Source organism: Perca flavescens, chromosome 5, assembly GCF_004354835.1.
Source record: "Perca flavescens isolate YP-PL-M2 chromosome 5, PFLA_1.0, whole genome shotgun sequence".
Taxonomy (NCBI): domain Eukaryota; kingdom Metazoa; phylum Chordata; class Actinopteri; order Perciformes; family Percidae; genus Perca; species Perca flavescens.
In genome coordinates this window covers 685,776-708,384 of record NC_041335.1, presented here as the reverse complement: position 1 = coordinate 708,384, position 22,609 = coordinate 685,776, and the positions used below count along the sequence as shown (strand labels likewise).

The 22,609-nt window shown below is 41.4% G+C and overlaps 1 protein-coding gene across 3 annotated transcripts in view; it reads right to left on the bottom strand.

The window, feature by feature from the left end:
• tjp2b (tight junction protein 2b (zona occludens 2)) overlaps window positions 1-22,609 on the bottom strand; it is an 86,200-nt gene that overhangs the window by 27,317 nt on the left and 36,274 nt on the right. For all 3 annotated transcript variants that reach the window (XM_028578317.1, XM_028578318.1, XM_028578319.1), the window contains exons 3-9: window positions 16,228-16,352; window positions 15,745-15,847; window positions 11,059-11,575; window positions 6,590-6,693; window positions 6,043-6,196; window positions 1,565-1,670; window positions 923-1,041 (exon numbers count right to left, since the gene is read on the bottom strand). In XM_028578317.1, coding sequence (XP_028434118.1) covers window positions 923-1,041; window positions 1,565-1,670; window positions 6,043-6,196; window positions 6,590-6,693; window positions 11,059-11,575; window positions 15,745-15,847; window positions 16,228-16,352 — 1,228 coding nt within the window. The remainder of the gene's footprint in view (window positions 1-922; window positions 1,042-1,564; window positions 1,671-6,042; window positions 6,197-6,589; window positions 6,694-11,058; window positions 11,576-15,744; window positions 15,848-16,227; window positions 16,353-22,609) is intronic.

Below are 22,609 nucleotides of genomic sequence, written 5' to 3'. Positions count from 1 at the left end.
TTAGAAGCCTGTGTTTCTTTATTTTATAGTCAAACCTAAGTCTAGGCAACATAATAAAGCCTTGGTTACATAGCCTTGGTTACATATATATATATATATATATATATATATATATATATATATATATATATATATATATATATACATATACATACAGTACAGGCCAAAAGTTTGGACACACCTTCTCATTCAATGCGTTTCCTTTTTATTTTCATGACTATTTACATTGTAGATTCTCACTGAAGGCATCAAAACTATGAATGAACACATGTGGAATTATGTACTTAACAAAAAAGTGGGAAATAACTGAAAACATGTCTTATATTTTAGATTCTTCAAAGTAGCCACCCTTTGCTTTTTTATTAATAAGGGAAAAAATTCCACTAATGAACCCTGACAAGGCACACCTGTGAAGGTAAAACCATTTCAGGTGACTACCTCATGAAGCTCATTGAGAGAACACCAAGGGTTTGCAGAGTTATCAAAAAAAGCAAAGGGTGACTACTTTGAAGAATCTAAAATATAAGACATGTTTTCAGTTATTTCACACTTTTTTGTTAAGTACATAATTCCATATGTGTTCATTCATAATTTTGATGCCTTCAGTGAGAATCTACAATGTAAATAATCATGAAAATAAAGAACACATTGAATGAGAAGGTGTGTCCAAACTTTTGGCCTGTACTGTATATATATATATATATATATATATATATATATATATATATATATATATATATATATATATATATATATATATATATATATATATATATATATATATATATATATATATATATATATATATATATATATATATATATATATATATATATTGGTTTTATTCATATAATAGGCTATATATAATCTATGGTTGTGTGTTTGCTATGTGTTAATGGCAGACTGAGGTGGATGGTATCACCTGGAGGCTCCTCAATGTGCGCGGTGTCTTTGCTCAGCTCAGCAGATGCCTGGGGGTCCTCAGGGACTCGGAATGGGGAGGCCATGGCTGACATCTTGGCTGTCCTCATGGGTTCTTCCCTGTTACACACACACACACACACACACACACACACACACACACACACACACACACACACACACACACACACACACACACACACACAGGCAGGCAGGCAGGCAGGCAGACAGAGATAGACATACAGAGACAGACAGACAGACATGATGAGAGGCTTTAAGGAGACTACAAGGTGTATAGTAACAGCAACTGGTTAATGCCTGAGTATGCTAAATTAGCTCATGTACTGTCAGGGGTGGACAAGATTACAGTTGGACCTCAGATACATTTTAAGAAAGGCAATAGGAATTAACAGGACACCTAAGGAGATAACTTAAATTAGAGATTTTTAATGTCTTTTGGGGAAAGTGCAATTTGAATTTCAAGTCAATGAAGACACATCTAAGTCTGAAGTCATTGGCACATCCAGGTTATGTCACAAGTCTACATAATCAAACCGGAAGTCAGTTGTTACAGGCCTAGAGACTTGCATTTTCTTGATTTCATCTCAAACAAACAATATATCCATCCATCCATCCATCCTACCTGGGGTTGTCTCTCTCATTAGAAGAGTGGGAGGACAGGTCAGAGTGGCGGGATCTCCTCTCCTCTGGGGGAGAATAGGAATGGTATGACTCCATCTCTGATATGTCTGACAGACAGACAAACAGACAGACAGCTCAGTTAGACACACAGATTAGATCCCCCTGCCCAGACTGTTTGCCCCCCCACCACCAGCATCAGCAGCAGCAGGAGACAGTTCCCCCAGGAAGCCCCAACACCAGCTAATGATTAAGGACATTATTAGAGATGTTTGTCAGAATGATGAGGACAAACTCTGGTGCCATAGCTCAGTACTTACTCCACCACACTCAATCCATATAGAAATGATCAAATGGTTCCGATTTGTTTAAAAACACCCAAAGTTTTTAGATTCTTTTCCTTCCTTTCTTCCAGGCAGCCATTGCTTTCCATTTGTATCAGTGCACTTTAAAAATCAGCTTCCATATTGTGTATATATAAGATGATTCGCAATGGTTCCAACACAGTACAGGTATGATCCTGGTTGGTTTCTTACTGCTGATGTGTATTTTAACAATACAGGGTCCACGCTGTTTGAAATAAGGACAGCTAGAGGCAGCAAACAAGTCCGTAAGACTTTTGGTGTACTGGCCATAGTCTGAATTGCAGGTCACATGACACCCACTGCCCCTAATTAGTCCAACAAAAATCAATAAGTGTCAATGGGCCGTATCATCAAATCATTGCTGTGCAATTCATGAATGCAGGGAGTCAGCCTACTCAACCAGAAAAGGACTCCAATGCTCATGCTATATGGCCCCAAATATGCAAAAGCATGAGGAAGCCTAAACAACTGTTTTTAACAACTAATTTTACACAGTGATTGGTTAAGTATGCAAAGGTGTAAGAGTAGGCAGGGTTTGAACTTCTCTCACAAGATCAACAACCCATGAATGTTTCTGAGGACAGTCCAGACACAGACACACACGTGTGTTGGAGAGAGATTGGGGAGGCATTGACATGCAGCCAGGAGGAACCTATATATGGACATTCAGAACAGGTATAGACACACTTTAAGTTACCGAGGCATTAAAGTATACAGCCACCTATCAAACACAGCAATACTCAACTCAAATGACTGAATTGAATTGAAAATTGAATAAAGGATGCCTGGCACTGGCATTACCAGCTTTTATCTCTGACATTGAGTCTTATACATGCATGCATTGGCTCCTGTGAATGCCTTGTACACGGGTAGGTCATAAAGATCCTGCACAAGAAAGCTATACTTTGGAGATGTAATTACAGAATAAAAATGTGCTGACCATTTAAGGTCTTGAGCTGTGGGTAATGACCAAAGTGAGTTTCCTTCACAGGATGTCTGATGGCTCATCCTTAAGGGATGAGGTTTGCTTCAAACTAACCAGCTTGTACTAAGTGTTGTCTAACCACATTCTAAGGCAAATAGCTGTTGGCCACAGTAACAGCCTGTGGGCACACAGGGACGCAATGTGACGAATTGTTCAAATGGGGATAACAGTGTATCTCTCCTTGAAGACATTCAAGTTGCACTGGGTTTATTCACATGGAAAAGTGACAGAATTGGTTGTGTATAATTAGAATTGAAAGCTCAAACCCCAGCTACTTTCAGGTTTTACATGCTGTTTGAGAATCTGGCAAGCCCTTTGTTTAAAGCATACCAATGCCTTAAGGGACAAGGTGAGAAAAATGGGGTTTGATAGAATGTATATCTTAAGAATTATAACTTCAAAAGAGTACAGTACAGCACGACTAATTCATGTACAGACACTTTCAAGAAACGCTTCCTAAAGGTCCATGAGGCAACTTCTGCAGCTCTGGGAGTCCAGCTGGTCCAAAGTGCTTACACACTGCCTGTTGTCCACAGAGAGCGCCTGGCTTTCATTCAGTCCCTGTGATTGTTTTTTTTTTTTTTTTTTTTTTTTTTTTTTTACATGGGTGGCACTGGTAGTCTTTTGATTTGGCTGCTTTTATCTGTCAGAGCGTGGCACTCCACCCACTGCTCTGCAGAGAGGGAGGGAGGCTTCAACAGAACACCAAGAAACCAGAAACAAGAGACATTTGAGGACTCAGGTGTGAGAGGACAAGCAACGGAACCACATAAAAGAGAGCAAATAAAAAAGTCCCTCTGAAACCAAGACGCCATGATACACCGGCAGAGAGAGAGCAGATCACCAGGTACCATCTAGCACGGGTTCATTAGTTTGACTAAGGTTAGAGAGACAGTGTGCATGCAGGGCTGTAACTGGAGGGGGCGGAGTTTAGAAAAGCCAGAATCAGACATTGAAATAGAAGAGGGAGAGACAATGTAAGACAGCAGATGAGAGACAGACAAAATGTCAAACCTGTTTTGAACAAGTGTTAGCCAAATATGTCAGAAAATACATCACTCAGATTCATGTCACAACACCAAATTAGTACGGTGTGTTGATGTGAAAGAGTCCAACACAAAGAACCAATCAATACTGAGTTTTTGGAGGCGGGACATAGGGATGGTGATCTGGACCAGTCTATCCATCTGTGGGTCAAACAAAAAACAATCTGCACCAACATATCTTCACAACAGACATGTATTTTCTGCCCAGTACTAAGTTCTGGCAACTAACTTTAATCGCGGTTATGAAATATTTGAAATTAAACAAAAAGTGGAACAAACTGTTTGTTCTTCAGCCCTGTCTCCAGCCATCAACTGGGGCACTGGACCCCTGGTGGCCCTTGGTGTCAATGCAAGAAGTTTGTAAAGCATTTTTAAAATATTTTGGTTTTCCCTTTAAACTGGACAAATAATAACAAATAATTTCACCTTTTAAAATGGCACTCAATGTGTGTCTCTGCCACAGCTCTGGTGTTTCACTGCCCCCCGCCCCCAGGGCAAGGGGTCCAGTACCCCAAAAAGGAGGAGAACCACACTAACAAACTTTAAATTGCAGCTATGAAACAGATCTGTGTTTCAAACACAGAGCTCTATGTGAAAGGAAATGGAAAGAATAACATACACAATAAAAAAAGCAAACATTGTGCTTAAAACCTTATTTTATGTGTTGTTCTTTTCAACAGGTTTCCTTGTCTTTCCCTTTAAAGCACTGTAACTATGCAGTGTAGAGTAGAATTTACCTAGTTCATGGCAATAGGGGCTCTAAAAGACTTCTTTTATACAAGAAATACCAAAATCTAAGATTGCTGTGCAATTTACTGAGGACATTCATTCTACTCTACATTCAACTCTTTTTCCACGCACAGTCAGCGTCTGTGTGTGTTTTTTGGATTGTATTTTAAGCATAGACTGTAACCCTGTGATTAAAGTAATGCAGTTTGTTCTCATCATGCTATCCTTGTGAAGATATGTTGTGCTGTATATTAATACAGGAATGAATTCACACACAGCCACTGTTAGGTGTAGTTGTGATGCATGATGGGGATTAATCCATGAATCTAGAATGCTGGCTCCAGGCTCCAGGCTCTGGCCATGCCATCAGGGGACTGACCCTGTCAGTGCGGTGAGATGTGCGAGCGTTGTATGAGAATGTTTGTGTGAAATGGAAACGTAGACGGAGACAACAGGGAGGTGAGAGCTGAGACCCAGCACCGGGACAGACAGCGGCGACTTGCTACACTGTTAGGGCAAATCATTAATGTGTTAATACACCTAAAACTCAACAAACATCTTACCCACTTTATGAGCCACGCTTTGTCATGCAACATTCTGTATTCACAAAAATAAATCATCACCCATTGTCTGCAACATCCTGATTCAATATTCTGATACTATTTATATAATAAAGCACATTCATTTCTGCAGGCAGCTTCCTGACTTCTGCCACTGGCATTATTCAACTTTTATACTTAATGAATCACACAATTCAAATTAAATAGTGATTAAAATGTGTTTATTTATTCAGGAAAATTAATCATGTAATAAAAACTTAAAGATTTAGAGCAGTATAAAGAGAAGTGCAAAAGGTGTGAAAGCTTTACAACTTAGTCAGGTTGCGTCACAGCCGTTTTACAGCTTAGAGAAAGGCAACAGTGTTACACATGCTGTGTCTTGGGTGGTCCTTCATCTAAAAGAATGACATTTTATCTGGAAGAGAGAACACAGACAGAGATTGCACTTTTGAGCGATTACAGGGATCGCTTTTGCTTGTCAAGATGAGCACTTTTAATTCAGTACGATCAGTTACATTTTCTATCAGGTAGGAGGTTTTTGGGCTCACAGTAAGGTCCTGACTGAACCTGAGCCATGTATATTTTTCTACAATAAGTAACCGTTTTGATTGAATTTAAAGGGACATTTCTGACACCCTAAGGCCCATGTAGATTATGGAAATAGTACAAGGATAAGGAGAATAACTTCCCGTTCACACCTGTGGGAGACACTGGTTCTTATAATGTGGTGTAGGCAGGACTGCTGTGCACAAACATCCCTGTGGTTTAACACACTGGCCATGCATTCAGGGACTCACCATCATTATCAGAGTCAGAGTCTGCGAGGGGGGGGATGCGGACCAGGATCTGACGGCGGTCTCTCTGGACCACCAGCTGCAGCTTCCCCCGCGACTTCTCTATAAGCTTCCCAGCATCGTGCAGAGAGAGGTTCTCTGTCACTGTCCCATTGATCTACACACACACACACACACACACACACACACACACACACACACACACACACACACACACACACACACACACACACACACACACACACTTATATAATCTTGGTGTCAACTTTATCTTTGATTTTACAATCCCTCTGACACACAGTATATACAGTACTGCGTTATCAGTTTATGTAAATCATAGTTGTTGCTGTCTGGGACTGGAAAAACTTAGCCAGTATCTCACAAGACAAATAAGCAAAGAATAAACTGTTGTTAAATAGACTTAACAACATGAACAGAACAAAGATATGTCTTAGTGATCCCTGGTATGCATCTTAGGAACCCTTGGGGGGTTGAGAATGGATGGATGGATGATGGGTGTGCGGAGCACAGTGGATAAACGTGTGTGCACCTTGAGAATGATGTCTCCCTCCTGCAGGTTCCCGTCTTTGGCAGCCAGGCCTGTGCTGGTCATCTGTTTGATGAAGATCTGACTCCCCAGACGCAGACCGTACTCTTAAAAAAAAAAGAAAACACACAACCCGGTTACTGCAAACCCCTGTTGTGCTGCAACCGACTCAAGGTTGGAATTTCTTGTCAAAATAGATGAATGCACTTGTGCTCAGCAGAGGATTTGGATGCCTCGAAGTTCTTCCATTTGTCCTGTTAAAGTGATTTACCAAATACTGTACACCCTGAAGAAGGCAGTTTGTGCTGCTACGCGTGGGTTCCTGCCCAGTTCTATTTTGAATGTACTAGATGTTGATATGAAATGGCTTCTTTTTCTTTTTTAATTGCAAGAACAGTGCCTTAGACCTTTTTTCTCTTTTGAACTTTTGTGTTCCCCTTCCAAAGAGCCCCGTCATGATTTGGTTAAACTTCTGGGCACTCCAGACTTTTTTCCTCTAAACTGTACATAGGTGCCATGTGGTTCGTTAGCTAGCTAGCAAGGTAACTCATGGGGAAAGTTACTTTGACAATGTAGGGGTTGTAGGGAAAAAATGTAGGTGTAACTAATTTACAGTCGGTCAACCTCTAGCTTGTACCACATTTAAAGTCAATCCATCCAACATTTATTGAGATGTTTTACTGCTGGTGTGATGGAGGAAATCGGTATTCATCCTCTGTGGGCCAGAATGTCAGTACAGAACGTCACGGCAATCCACTCAATAGTTGCTGAGATATCTGAAACTGGACCAAAGTGGTGGACCGACAGACCGCTCTACAATTACATCCAGAAAGTGACGCTGCATGCTTCACTAAAAACAAACATATCCATAAAAGACATCACAATAGGGCTGCACAATTAATCCCAATCTTATTGGAATCGCAATATGGACTATCAGCATAGGGGGGGGCATAATATTTGCTAAAAGGCAAAATATGTGTCAAACCACTCTGGATGAAGTATTGTGGTGCTGCAGAGACGTCCCGGCCTACAAATCCTCTACAGAAAACATCTTTGTTTGGTACAGACCCTTGCAATAATCAGTTTAATTTCTTAGTTCTAATATTTTTAAATGAAAAGGAGTATAATGATACAAAAATGATCATTCCCTCCAATATCGCGAATCATATCACAATCGCAATGTCAGTCAAAATAATCACAATTAGATGTTTTCCTCATATCGTGCAGCCCTACATCACAATGAAGGTACCACAGAATCCCTGCCACCCAAGCACCTCAGCATCCCATACCAGCCATCAGGCAACGGGACATTACTAACTGGCCAAGGCTACAGTTTCAGTCAACACAGTGGAAACACCCTCCACTCCGGTTTCTCAAATGTTACAGTGCCTGCTCTATACCCTCTCTTTCTGCTCACTCTTTACACTATGTGACAAAAAATAGAAACACCTCTACCATCTAATACAACAGTCCTGCAATACGTCCTATCATAGTGAAGCCTTTAGACAGCTGCCAATTCAACTCTACAGTCATTTCAGAGGCTGCACTTTATGCTGGGCTGCATTGTAGAGGCAATTCTAATACTCTTTATGTATAAAAATGGCAGTGGATACATTATTAGAAAAACAAAGAATAGTTGGCTGTATTCAAAGTCCCAGGTGAGGACAGTCTTCTTACATGACCCTTTCTCTCCGTAGCAAGGTTCATAACCCTGCTAGTGCAGGGCTCGACATTAAGGCTTGTCCGCTTGTCCGGGACACAAAATTACGAATCCCACTATGGCCACGCCAAGACCCGCCCTACGAAGCAGCTCGATTGGTTGGGGTTAGGCATTTCACCTCGAGTGGTTAAGGTTAGTGTTAGGGGATTGGTCAGGGGATTGGATCTGTACATGTAAGCATGGACGCCTGGCCAATTGTAGTGTGTGAATGCTATTGAAGGGCGGGTCTTGGCGTGGCCATAGTGGGATTCGTAATATCGCGTCCGGGACAAGTGGATTTTTTGTAGGACAAGTGGAAGAGAAATGTACTTGCCTCACTGGACAAGTTAAAACTCAAACAAAATACCATGTTACTTCACGTTATGTGCCACTCATTTTGTCTATGTTACAGAATTGAAACAAATATTTTACCCCACAATCCCGGGCAGCGGGTCGGCGGGCCGCTAACGTTAGACCCAGCCCGCTGTTCAGCTCATTCTCTGTAAGCGAAGCACCATGAAAGCACGGCGAGCAAGCCGGTGTTAGTTGGCTAACATGAGCTTGCTAACTCCACTTTAACGTTACCTCCTCGCCACATCGTTCACAGAAAACAAGCTGAAAACAGATGTCACTCGTGGCGATAGCAATGTGCTTTGTGTGGATGAAGCATTATAGCTACGTTACGTGCCACTCATTCCGTTTATGTTACAGATTTTACTTTACCGATTTGAAACAAATACATTAACTAACGTTAGACCCAGCAGCAGCGAGAGAGCGGACCGCTGACGTTAGACCCAGCCCACTGTTCAGCTCATTCTCTGTAAGCGATACAGCATGAAAGCACCGCGGAACCAGCAAGCCAGGCAGCCGGTGTTAGTTAGCTAACGTTAGCATGCTAACTCCGCTTTAACGTTACGCCGTCCCCACATCGTTCACAGAAAACGAGCCGAATAAAGCTGTCACTCGTGGCGATAGAAGTGTGCTTTGTGCGGATGAAGCATGAAGTTAATTTGACTCTTGACGGCTGGCTCTCTGCCTCGTAACGTTACTAGCTGCTCCGCTACTCGTTTGTCCGTCAGTTATTGTAAAACCTCAGCTCTGCGACTTGCAGGATTAAATATCAGGTAATAATCAACTGTAAAATAGCTACACCTTTTAAAGGATCCCTTGGTAACTTTCTGCCGGGTAGCAAGTGAAATTGTAGAAAGAAAAAAAAAAAACACGTTATGTCTACAAAATTATTTTAGATATAGTATAAGTTCAAGTCAATATTCACTATATTCAATATTGAATTAGTATCTCAATATATTGATTCAGTATCTCAGAATATAAACAAAGAATATCAAAGTAATGAGAAACTATAAAATATTGACTTAAGCTCAATATATTGGCTTAGTATTGTAATATATTGACTTAGTAACTCAACATATTGGTTCAGTATCTCAATATATTGACTTAGTAACTCAGAATATCTCAATATATTAACATAGTAACTTAGAATATTGACTAGGAATCTGAAAGTAATGAGAAACTTTAAAATATTCACTTAGAATCTCAATATATTAATTTCTGCACACCAGCGTGCAAAGTATAACTTTGTATTATGAGTCTGGAGATCCTTTTTTCTTGTTGAAGGGGAAATCTATTCTTGGGACATGTTTGTTTCTACTGTTTAAACTGAATTTTATTAATGTTGATAGAGTTTGGATGCTTTCAACGGTTTGTTCAAATTCTGCATTAGTAAAACACAAAAAAATTTATAAAATGATAAATCTTTACCCGGACAAGTGACTTTTGTGCATGGACAAGTGAAATGTAAATGTACTTGTCAAAAAGTTAATGTCAAGCCCTGTAGTGCACACATTCATTCTATTGAACTGGAACCTGGCACAACCTCCCACTTTCACTATGTTGATCAAAGAGTTTATGCAGCACCTAAAACAGTTAAAAACTCAGATATACCCTACATTGCATAGTTCCGTTGAAACATTTTGTAAGACTTGGCAACCCTTCACTGATATTGTAGAAGCTATAGGCAATAAATAGCCCCTTGGCTCTGAGCTATGAGAACTATCTGAGGTGTGATGTCAATAAGTATGTGGGGCAGCTATGTACTTTGATTATTATCTAATCGGATTATTGTACAGGACCTATTGTGTTAGTGTCTGTGTATGTAAATGTTTTTGTAAAACTATTTATGTAATATTTTATAGAATTTGTATGCAATATGTTTGCGCTCTAAAATACCAATTAATAGACGTTTAAAAATTGTTGTGTTTTTTGTGGGCATCAAGAGAAAAGAGAGAATGTCATACATACTATATATATATATATATGATATATAGGATTAAAAAATCAAGGCAATGGTCATCTGTTGTGAGTGAAAGAATTGTGGTTGCCGTGTCGTGCCGTGAGTCCTGCAGCCATGTTTCTGTGCAATGGAATGTCCTTGTAAACAACCCATACAACTCCTAATATTATTTGACCTTTCGTATGTATTCTGTTGTTTTGATATTGTATGTAATTTTAGTTGTGGCTTCTTTTTTTTGTCTTTTCTCAGTATTTTTGTTCTATTTTAATTGGAATATGCTTTGGAGACTGCCCAGATTAAGCCCCCATGAGGGTTTTTTGCATCTCTCCATCACATCTTTTATTGATTATGTGTATATTAATCTGTGGTATTTGTAAATGTGTGAACCAATAAACTAAATTAAACTAAACTGGGCTGAACCAGATCCTCCTGTCAGTGAGCTGGGCAGCCGCGGGGTTTTACCTTCGCTGGGTCTGTTCTTCACCAGCAGGACGTTGACGGGTTTGTCCAGCGGCTCCAGCGCTCTGGAAGCTTCTGGGGATGGGGGGTTGTCGTTGAGCTGGTCCCTGCTGCTGTACCTGCCTCCTCTTCCTCCTCCTCCTTCGCCACGCTCATACTTATCCTCCATGCGGTAGCTGTCCCCGGGGCTGCGGCCGCGGCTGGGGTACCGCTGGCGGTCGGCGCTGGTGTCCAGGGCGCGCCCCCGGCTGCCCTCCCTGCGGGATCTCTCCGGGCTGGGCGAGCTTCTCTCATGGCTCCTCCCGCGGCTCCTTCCTCTCTGGTTGGTGTCCCGCCCTCCTCTGTACTCGGGCTCCAGGTATCCTTTGCTGTCCGCGATGTGGTCCCGGCCTTCGTCACGGTACCAGCCGTTGTCATTGTCGGCGTCGTAGTAGTGGGTGGAGGGGGCGTACTCCCGACTGTCTCCGCCTGGGGAGGGGGGCTGCTTCAGTGAGTGGACCTTACGAGGTCTCTTCACCGTCTGACAGAGAAGGTAAAAACAACCATCAGGCGAGCTTGCCTTTCTCCATATGGGTTCACTTTAACACATTTTAAAGAAGGTTATGAAACACGACTAATAATATAAGAGTGGAAATTCTTACAATAATTGTTTCATACAGAACTCAATGACCCTGGCCTCTCTTTAGCACACCAAACACCAAGTGTGCATTCCGTCCTTCCATTTGCAGCTGTTCAAAACATGATTTCTAGTTTTTTTAATTAGTCGAGCTACTCAACAGTCTTTTCCACATACCATATGGTTGGTTGGGAATCACGGATTCAGATATTTTTAAAGTTACAGGAAACTTAAATATACAATCATCTTTCTTCCATATCTACATGAAAGATGGTACGGACGCTTTAATTAGATGCAAATAAAATCCATGACGACCGTGAAAACATCCAACCTTGTGTCTATGCAGTTACCAGGGGTGACTGTATAAGTGAAGCCAAAACATCTGGATCGCCCCCCTGGTGGCTGGCTGCAGTATAGGTCATAAACCCCGCCCCCTCCAGGTTAGCGGACATGGACCAAACTAAAAAAATCTACAACAAGACGTCAAATACATTTTTCCCAAAAGATGGTTTCTGTCGTTTTAGGTAGTTCTGATCACGCTGTTTGTTCAAGTGTTCATTTTTCTGATCAGTTTGGTTTTTCTTAGATATTTGACGCTATAAAAACAGGCTGAAACGTCACTTTTGACAGCTGGAATTGACTCGTGAATCAATACAGCCCTCTGACAAGACGGCAGCGCCCGTATCCAAGAGATTTTGTCCAGCAGGAGGAAGTGGAGATGCGTCATCTAGGGCTGCACGATATTTTGTTTCATCGTCTACATCGCGATGTGCGCATGCGCAATAGTCACATTGCAGGATGTTGCGATGTTGAGGCTACAACTTCTTTGCTGCTTGATACAAAAGTAAACTTTCACCGTTCTCCTTTTCCATGATTGTTACCGGCCAACCCTTCCCCTTTAAGACAGGAGGTCACGTGACGTAACGTTAGTCCGACGGGGATTGTTATCATAGACAGTATATAATGGACCAACAGAGCCTGTGTTTCTGGACGGAGACCAGTGAAGGACATTAGAAGCACTTTTCCGGTGCTGGCTGAGTGTTACTGAGCAGCCTCCAACTGAGCTTGAAGACGTAGATGTGACGTGAGCAACCTGTCTGAAAGTGTGAAGTCTTCTGGTAGCTGTGCCGAGAGAAATCTCAATCATTCCCAATCTTACAGAGACGGAGAGCGTAGGTATATGTAAGGAGATAACATAGGCACAGGCTAATTATTGATTGCTAACATGCTAGTTAACATTAGGAATTAAACTTAAACAGCTAACGTAAGTCAAAACTGCTTGCGAGCTTCTCCTGTACTATACAGTAATTCCTCTTCTATGCGACAGTAAGTTGCGTGGTTATGACACAATCGTTAGCCTAGTTTTATAAAAGCGTCTGCTACGGAGCCATAACGTGAGGTACAATGTAATGGAGCCTTTTATACATTGTCGTGTTTCTTTAGAAATAAACAATGGACTATGGAGTCTTTAAACGCTTCAGATGTAAAGTTATTCACTGTCAAAGTGGCGTCAAAATTAATGGGAGTCAATGGGATGCTAACGGGAGCTGATCGCTTTGTAGCATCAAAATGGCGCCATAGGAGGTTCGTGTTCTGAAGCGAAGCTAACCCCCTTGGTTGTTATGGGAAGTGAGGCTCTCCGTGTGTAGATAAGTACCGTAAGCGGCAGCTGCCGCTGACACAGTGATGCACATACTTTTCCATGGGTAGTGAAGCTAACTAAATCACCTGATTAATGCAACATAATCACGACACATCCCGGCCATTTTTCACAGCAGAAAGCTGCTACCAGCCAGGCTAAAGCTGTTATATATAGTTATCCTAAAGAAACAATGGGTCTGTCCCAGCCAACGTTACGTTAATATTGGTGCCGCGAGGCTGGAAACGTAACACTAATCTACAACAGCAGTCTGTGTCTGATATAACGTAATTTACACAGACTTAAGTGTTCTTGGATACACAGTTTGTTGCTAGTGCGTAACATGCAGGCTCTGCATGCACAGCGAACCACCAATCACAATCAATGTTGATCAATTTATCAAACAACCAAAGCAGGCCCCGCTAGTCGACCACAACCTGAAATTTAGAGAATGCTTTAGTAATATCATTCACTTTAGTCTGGATTAATAGTAGCCTATTGAATACAAAGGTGTCATGTCAATCAGTGTATTTCTACCTAAATTCCTTCTCCAAAATCTCTTCAGAAGAGTAGTCACAGCGCTTACTTGCTTGGGGTTTGTAAAGCATTATAATGCTTTACAAACACCAAAGTTCAACAAATTTTTATTTACATTTTTATTTTCTATGTAGATGCACTCTCCTACAAAATCACCCTAGTAGTCGAGAATGATTTATTATTTCCAAATCATCAAAAACAACAATGAAGAAACAACATTTGGGTTATTTTAGTTTTGGTTTAAAAAAAGGACAAAAGTGCACAGACTTTGTTACCTGACCTGTTTGTTCAATAAGACTGAAAGAAGCCGAGCTTCAAACTGAACAGCTTCTATGTCTGATTCTCTCAGACAGGAGTGAGAGTAAAGATACACCTGGATGTCGTGAAAGCGGTGATTCAAAGCAGCAAATCAGATTCCCTCAACATGGCTTTTATATTTAGCTGTGCAGAGAAGTGAGATTAGTCCGGCGTACACACGGTACACAAGTGCTGCTACTCTTATGGCGCTTTTCCATTACATGGTACCTACTCGCCTCGCCTCTACTCGCCTTTTTTGGTTTTCCATTCCAAAAAAAAGTACCTGCTAACAGGTACTTTTTTTAGTACCTGCTAAGTCGAGGTTCCAAGCGAGCTGAGGCGAGCCGAGAAGGTGACGTGAAACCCTGCAGGCTGCTGATTGGTTGGAAAGAAGCATCACTGATCACTGCATTGCTAGCGACAGACGGCATTTTTAAAAGGTTTAGCCAGCGGTGTTTTTTTGCTGCCGGAGGCTCCACGCAGAGCTTTCTCCGTAGCATACAAGTGGCCTGATGGTTATACTGGTGCGCTGGTGTGAGCATGTGTGATGTATGTGTGTCGAGTCGCCGTATGTGTGTGTGGGGGGAGCTAGTGAGCGAGGGAGAAGTGAGAGAGTGACGGCGATTATCTCCGCAGCGAATAGCGACTCTAGAGTCATATATATGTGACCACGGTGGGAAATCTGGAGCAGTAAACGTTAACTATCTCTTTGATATCATGTTGTTTACGGAGACGGAGAACCAGGAAATGAGTCGGGGATATGTCAATGGGAAAAGCAAGCTACTAAGCCACGCCCACGGCAGTCGCTATGACGACCAGCCACGCTGAGGCGATACTAAAATCTGCAATGGAAAACGGACGCACAGCGAGTCGAGGCGAGTCGAGCAGGTACCATGTAATGGAAAAACGCCATTAGAGCTGCAGCAGCGTGAGAGGCAGCCAGGCAGAAAACCTGAGACATTACTGTGCAGCAGGAGACTTAAAACCACACACACACACACACAATTCTAAATTCACAGATATGAGTCATTATCACAGCATAAGACATACATACACACACTACAGCGAGAAGGACAGCCACATTGCAAGGTGGAGTGAAAAACTGAGAGTTGGGGGACTTGATCCATGAAATATGGAGATAACAGCACACATTTTCATATGGTCTCTGGTGGAAGACATTCGTAGTGTTGTTGTTGTTCATATGGAAAGCAGAGGGATTCATTGGTTTTAGAGACGCACAGCAGCCAAGCTCACAACACAACATTCCTGCGAACAATAATACAATTATTTCAAGTTTTGGAATGCTCCACTTTTTAAAAAGTTTTAAAAAACAGATTCTGCAGGAGCTCTTAAGGGAACCAGAACTCTGAATTATCTGATGGCTTTCAGAACTATTAGTCCACTTCAGCAGCGTTTCATTATCATTGCTTTTTATCTTAAATCTGCAAACTGTGTTCACTAAAACACAGGCTGGAGTACCACTATTGGAAATGAAGTCCCACATCTCAGCAATTGTTTGTTCTAAGACAGTCGACCAACGTCACCAATCATGACTCTGCAAAAGGACAGTGTGTCTTCCCTGTGTGTGGCTCATACTCACTATTTTAGCCACTTTACCACATTTACGAAGGGACTGCACAGCAAAGGAGTGAGGCACGTTGTCCATGGGGATGGAGTTGACCTGAATGACACGATCATTTTCACTGGGCACACAAATAATACAAGATCATTTTGAGAACAAAATAAAATCATAACATCAACATTACAAATGTTTCACAAATAATATAGTAATGCTTTGTGCCAATTAGTCATTATTCCACTTAACTTGATTGCAGAAACAAATTATTTTACTACTGGTACTTTGGACTTTCTGTAAAATTACTTTACTATAAGACAACACATTTACAGACATTTTGTGTCAAGATATTTTGCAGAGCTCCGACACAGAGCTGTGCTAGCTAACTCCTGTATGTGAGACAGACATGGTTAAGTACAGAGTGACTAGTAGTGGTAGAGGTGAGGCATCTAGTCCACTGAAGCATTAAACACGGAGGAGGACATTGTTCCTGTCTGACAGACTTACAAGAGTAATCCATCAGCTGGTCCTCCCTGCAGCACGTCTGACACGATGATTGACGTCTCACCATTGTCCACGTTGGGGTTGTCCCGCCCACCTGACACAGCGATGCCAAAACCCATCTTGGAGTCCTACAGAAGAAACATACATACAGCACATTCAGATAGTGATAGAATGTGACTCACAGTAACACTGAGCCAAACAGGGGGGAGAGCTTTCACTGGTGTCATTCCCCTTCCAGCAGGCAGGCACAGAGACCCACCATGTCAGCCCTGTCTCATTCAAATGACCTGTCGAAACCACTGAATGGTTCTACTTAGTACATCTCCAAAGAAACAGGACTGCTGCTGGGATTACGCTCACTGCTGTGCTGATGTATTATCTTTTCCATGTAGTGTTACGTACTCTACAGAAGGGGTGGGGAGGGGGTTCATGCGTGTGCGTGTGTGTGTATATTGGTCAATATTGAAATAATGATTTTTTTTTAACACAATTACTCATTGACTTTTGGAAAGATGTTGCATTTATTAAACTTAAGAAACCGTATAATAATACTTTTCCCATTTGAACTTTTTTATTTTCCATTCAGAACACAAGACCAAATAGGTTTGGGATTATAAGAGTTTACTTGCAAATGTGCAAAATACTTGTATTTCTCGATTACTCTGTTTTTGTGATCGTTAGGAGCCAAAATCGTAATCGTAATTAAAACTTGATTAATTGCACAGCCCTATTACTGAGTACCATCCAACAATCTCAGTAATCGCCATGAAGAGTGTGAAAAACTGTTAAGACAACAAAAAGAGATGGAACAGACTTCTATATGAATCTATTAAACATACAAAACATGCCCCGAGACTAGCTCCTGCGTTGCAAAACGCTGCTGTGATAAAACCAGCGAGCCACGAGCTCCCCTCACAGCAAACCAAGTGGTAAGACTCCCAACTCAAAAAGGTGTGTGACGAGCCACGTTGATAAGTGGTTGAGTCTGACGGAAGGTAATACACACTTCACATTCTGCCAGTGATGGAGGCACGGCCTCCAAAGCCCCATCACACATGCAAACGAACCAGACGTGTCACAACACACACCTGTACCACAGATGGACTAAACACCCGATTACCAGGGCTGGGTACCCAATTCAATACTTTTTTTGTTTTAGTTTCATACTAGCATGAATTGAACAATATTATTTTTAATACATTATATAAAATTGCTTGTCCCCACGGTCATGTATGGAGGTTTAAGAGCATGTTTTGAGTTTAAAAATATATTCCTCTCCCATTTTAAATGCAATGATGTTTACACCAATATCCCATTAATTAAATGGATAACATAACAAAATAAAATACCAAGTAAATATTATAAATAATATGATGAAAATATCTGTCCCCTGGTGTCATGTCACTTGTGTTACAATTTGTTATAATAATTTACATTATCAAAGGATAGACGGAACCACTGAAGTTATATCAAAGTTTATTTACTTGCAAGTAGACTCAAATTCAAGCACTTACAGCAAGGCACAAAATATGACAAATAAGCTTTCTAAAACAGCTTTTGTAATACAACGTAGAATGTGTTAAAACTCTATAGTCATAACAAAGTTGATGTCGCCAGTTTATCTTCTGGCTGGGAATCTCCTCTGCCTGCTCGGCCCTCTGAAACATCCTGTGCCTTAGACAAGGACAGACGATGGCTCCATGGTATCTTATGAAAGTGTAATCATTATAATATGGCATGCTATGCAAACAGTTTAAATTAGGGCTGTGAGCATTAACGCGTTAATCGCGATGCGATTAAGGGCCAAGCATAACGCTAATTTAATTAATTTTTTTTAATGGCATGCCACCATTTATTAATTTATTTTCACTTCACTCAGCTTGGCGTCATGCCTAACAGGCTACTATTTTGACCCTTTGCCGCACTTTTCCATACTTCAGAAACGCTGATTTTGGTGCCTCATTCCAGTGCCACTGATTTTCCTGAGCTTCTCTCTGATGCTCTGAAACAGACGTTACAGGCAACAGAATCATCGCTGCACATGACGCTAGTTAACACTACACTCGACAGCAGCTAACGTTAGCCTACCGCTAGCTAGTAGCTGGATTAAACACTGTTACAATGCTGACAGCTAACGCTAAACGGTGTAAAGTTTGTCTGTATTTCACTGTAGAGGATTCCGACACCGGGACGTAACAATCTGCAGCTGCCATTGTCGGAAAAACACAGACGGTGCGTTCAATGAAACTGGTAACCTACAGCCTCGTGGTGCATTCAAAGTTATTGTTAAATGCCCTTTTCCCATCTGGTGGTTGTTTTTGTTGTTCAACAGCTATTTACTAATGAAATAAGTTATTTTTATACTTATTACATTATTATTAAATAGGGCTGTACTGTACATTCTTCTTCCTAAAGAACCTTAGGCCTACATGAAGCGTGGATGTATTAAAAAGGTGCCCTGCCATACAAAACCATTTTTTGAAATATTTTAGGTCCATATGTGTTTGTGTTATGTTGTGAATGTGAAAATGAACTGCTACCTCCTCTGTCAGCTTTAGCCACTGAAAATAGATAAGCAGAGAAATCAGGCCAATTACAAAAGCTGGTCAGTCTGACATCATATTGCCAGAGCTCATTACTATTCATTAGCTTGCCCAGTTGGGCTGGGTAAAGGATTCTGACAGCCAGGCTCTCATTAGCTAGCTGTTAGCCAATCCGAACCAACTATTAATGAGAACTGACAGAAATCGAGTCTTCCTGTAGGCTTTCTATACCACGCTAGAATGGCTTGAAACAAGGTAAGCAAGGCATTTTTTTCCACAAAAAAATGTTACAGAGTCCATGGTAGAAAGTCAGGAAATATGTGTGGCAGGGTACCTTTAAGAGAACTGGATACAGCGTTCGGCAGGAAGCCCCATTCATTCCAATGAGAGTTGCTCATTGCAATTAGCAATCATGGAGCTCGGATCTTCTGCGTTGACTGGCCCGTGACGTCACGATGGACATGCGCTAGCAACAGTTTGTGTTGTCGTAGCAACATGCTCGTTCATGAGCTTCTCTCTCGAAAATATTCACTACTGTTAAACATTGTGTTTTCATTCTTCCCGATTGTTTACATGCTTATCTAAATAAACGATGGATGTATTTCGACACTAAGGTTAGCCTGCAGTTTGGTGAACAGAGCTTCTCTTAATAACATCCATGGCTTACATGGATGTTATTATCCACGTTACAAGCTTTACAGAATACACACCATGAATGTATTAATAGAACACATGGTGAATTACAACCATTAGCGTTAGCATTATCCATTGTTACAGCTACAGGACCTCGGGAGAACAATCATGTGAGTGGGCGGGCGCAGTCCCGCGGGTGTTCTCACGTCCATTATGCGCGTTCATCATGCCTAGTTTAATAACTCTGGATTCAGCTACTAGTAAATGTTAAACATGTTAAAAATGTGACATTTTAAACAAGGACCCTTTTAAGTGTTCGGGCTGGTAAGTTGATAAATAAAAAAATTATCCACTGAAATATAGATGTTTCTTTCGTCATGCAAAGTCTCTATGAAAAGTCTTTCGGGGCCATGGGGTGCAGTACCACCCTTATCCGCTAAGCCCATGGTGGCTTCAAGACATGGCGCTCTTCCTGGGGTTTGACATGAAGACACTTGGTAAGTGTAATGTCTCTTATAAAATGTTGGAACATTTCTCATTTATCTTCTCATTTCATGCAAAGCTTTTAGCTAGCATAACTGGTATGACTTATTTTATAAGAAGGGAAAGGGAAAAAAACATTAAACAAATGGATTCATTTACATATTTTCATGAGTTTAGCATTATTTGCAACATGTGGTTTGAGGTACTGTAGCTTCAATTTTGTAAAATACATATTTAATAAAAACTGGGACTGGTGTTACTGCTCCTCGTGGTAACACCAGTTTTGACTAAATGTACAAAATGTTTTAAATCCATTAAGCTCTCATTTATGTTGATTCATAAAGCCAAAGGGTTAACCAATACTGTACCCTAAGTTTTAATGTAAAAATATGACATTTTAGGTGATATTGCTATTCAAAAAGTGGCCGTTTGGGTAGAATCACTCTGTACATTAGCTGGTGATTCATAGAGCTGAGGTGGTGTGCAGTCTTGAGACTCAGTTACCTGCTGCTGCTCAGTCAGTAACTCAGTCAGTAACTCAGTCAGTCAGTCAGTCAGTCAGTCAGTCAGTCACTCACTCAGTCAGTAACTCAGTCAGTAACTCAGTCAGTCAGTCAGTCAGTCAGTCAGTCAGTGGGCTTTTGGTGACTAACACAGCTGCAGCTAACGGTTCCGATGTTTCATTTCACAGCAATCAGCAATCATATGCATGACCAGGGCTGTCACAGCAGTAAAGGGAACGGATTGTCACCTCACCTTCCCTCTCCGTGTCCGTCTTATGTCGAAGTATGTCCCCCTTCCCTCACCGCTCACATATCAGCAAAAGAAATGCGCAGTGTGCCAGCTAGGCTAAAAAAGGTCTCCTGTAGTCAGACCTGCTGCGATGCGGCAGAGCAGCAAACTGTAGCAGCTTGCAGTGTTTCTCTCCCAGAAACCGACTGCAGTTACTCACAAAGCAGCTGGCGCTAAAGTTGGAGACAGACATCGGCACAGCAGAGCAAAGTCTCTCTCACAATGTCTAATTATTTTAATGAAATGAGCTGGTTTGACCATGGCGACGTCCACAACACAGCACCTTCTTCCTGTATTTACTTTCTTGCTCCCACCCCAGACACATCTGACCAATAAGAGGAGTGAACGTTCCTGCGTGGTTTGTAATGACGCATTTTGGCTCGCTTGGATTTTTCCAGATGTGAAACAGAACCAAACCAAGTTTACAAACTCATCAACTGATTCGGACCAAAGCAAACAAACTGTAGGTGTGAAAACGCCCTAAATCTTTTTTCTTCCAGCATAAAGAGAGGGACTAACGGCTAAAGACTCGTGCACGGTATTTTTTTATTTGATGATTTAAAAAAAACACGCATATAGGCTAACACTGCAGAGCAGTAATTATATAGGCCGACATTAAAACACAATAAAGTCAGAAGACCTCTTTCCATTGGCCTCCTCTAGTAAAAGGTAAAACCGTACAACAAGACAACACATGCAAACAATATAGCCAACCTAAAGTAGGCTGAGCTGACTGAGGTACTGATACAGGACCAAGAGGTGGATACACGGTGTTCTATTACAAAAAAGGGTAATGAAGATTTTAATGCTAGGCTGTTCAAGATCAGAATTTGAGCTTTATCAGGAGTACGTTTTCATATGCTTCAGGCTGCTGAATGGCTGGATTGATGCCTCTTGCTTTAAAGCGCCCATATTATGCTCATTTTAAGTTCATAATTAGGGGTCCAAGCCTGAGTCTGGAAGAACCCGGCGGTTGCAAAGCTATGCCATTCGCACAGCAGGGCTGTGGAACCCTATTGGTTTTCTAAAGATTATTCTTCTCCACTTAAAACTCCAACTACAGCCTAAACCGTACATGGTGGGGGGTTGCCATTTTCAGGACTAGTCCACAACTCCGCAAGGACCTCAGGAGCAACAATTGACCCACTTCCACCACTAGGTGGCACTATAGCAGAAAAAACGCGTTTGGCCCTATAACTCCCACACCGTACACCGGACATTCAAAAACCATACATCTACGTGTTCTCTGGATCCAACTGAATCACGTGATATAGGCCACGCCCATTTCCGCCTAGACTTTTATGCGTGACAAATTGTGATTTATCAAAAACCTACTTTTTCAAACTCCTCCTAGACTGTGCGACCGATTGGCACAAAACTTGGCAGGTAGCATCTCCAGATTGACCTGACAAAAACTTATAAAAATAATTTTTATACGATAAAAATTGTGCATATAACGCACAAACTAATTTGTGTAGCTAACTATGAAAACACCAACTTTGCCATTTCTCGACCAAAATAAATGCTATCAACGACAAACTTTAGATTCTTGTTTGCCATGACCCTCTGAAGGTCCCCCACGCGTTTTATGAAAATTGGTCTCTAGGGGGCGCTATAAGTACAAAAAGTTTATATCTCATGAACTGCTCATCCGATTTTTACAAAATATGATGGATACCATCTAGGGCCAGTCCTGAGGCCAACCTTAGAGTGGGGTACTGGAGGGTCAAAGTGGGCGTGGCCTATGGGACCCAAGTCTAAATTTACCACTTACACTAATGTGAACAACTTTAAATTTACAGGGTAGATGGACAATGGGCCATGGACCACACCTACCAAATATTACACATGTGGACCACTAGGTGGCGCTATAATGTTTTTTTGTCTTTAACTCCCACATTACACATCGCACATTAGAAATTCTTACATCCACG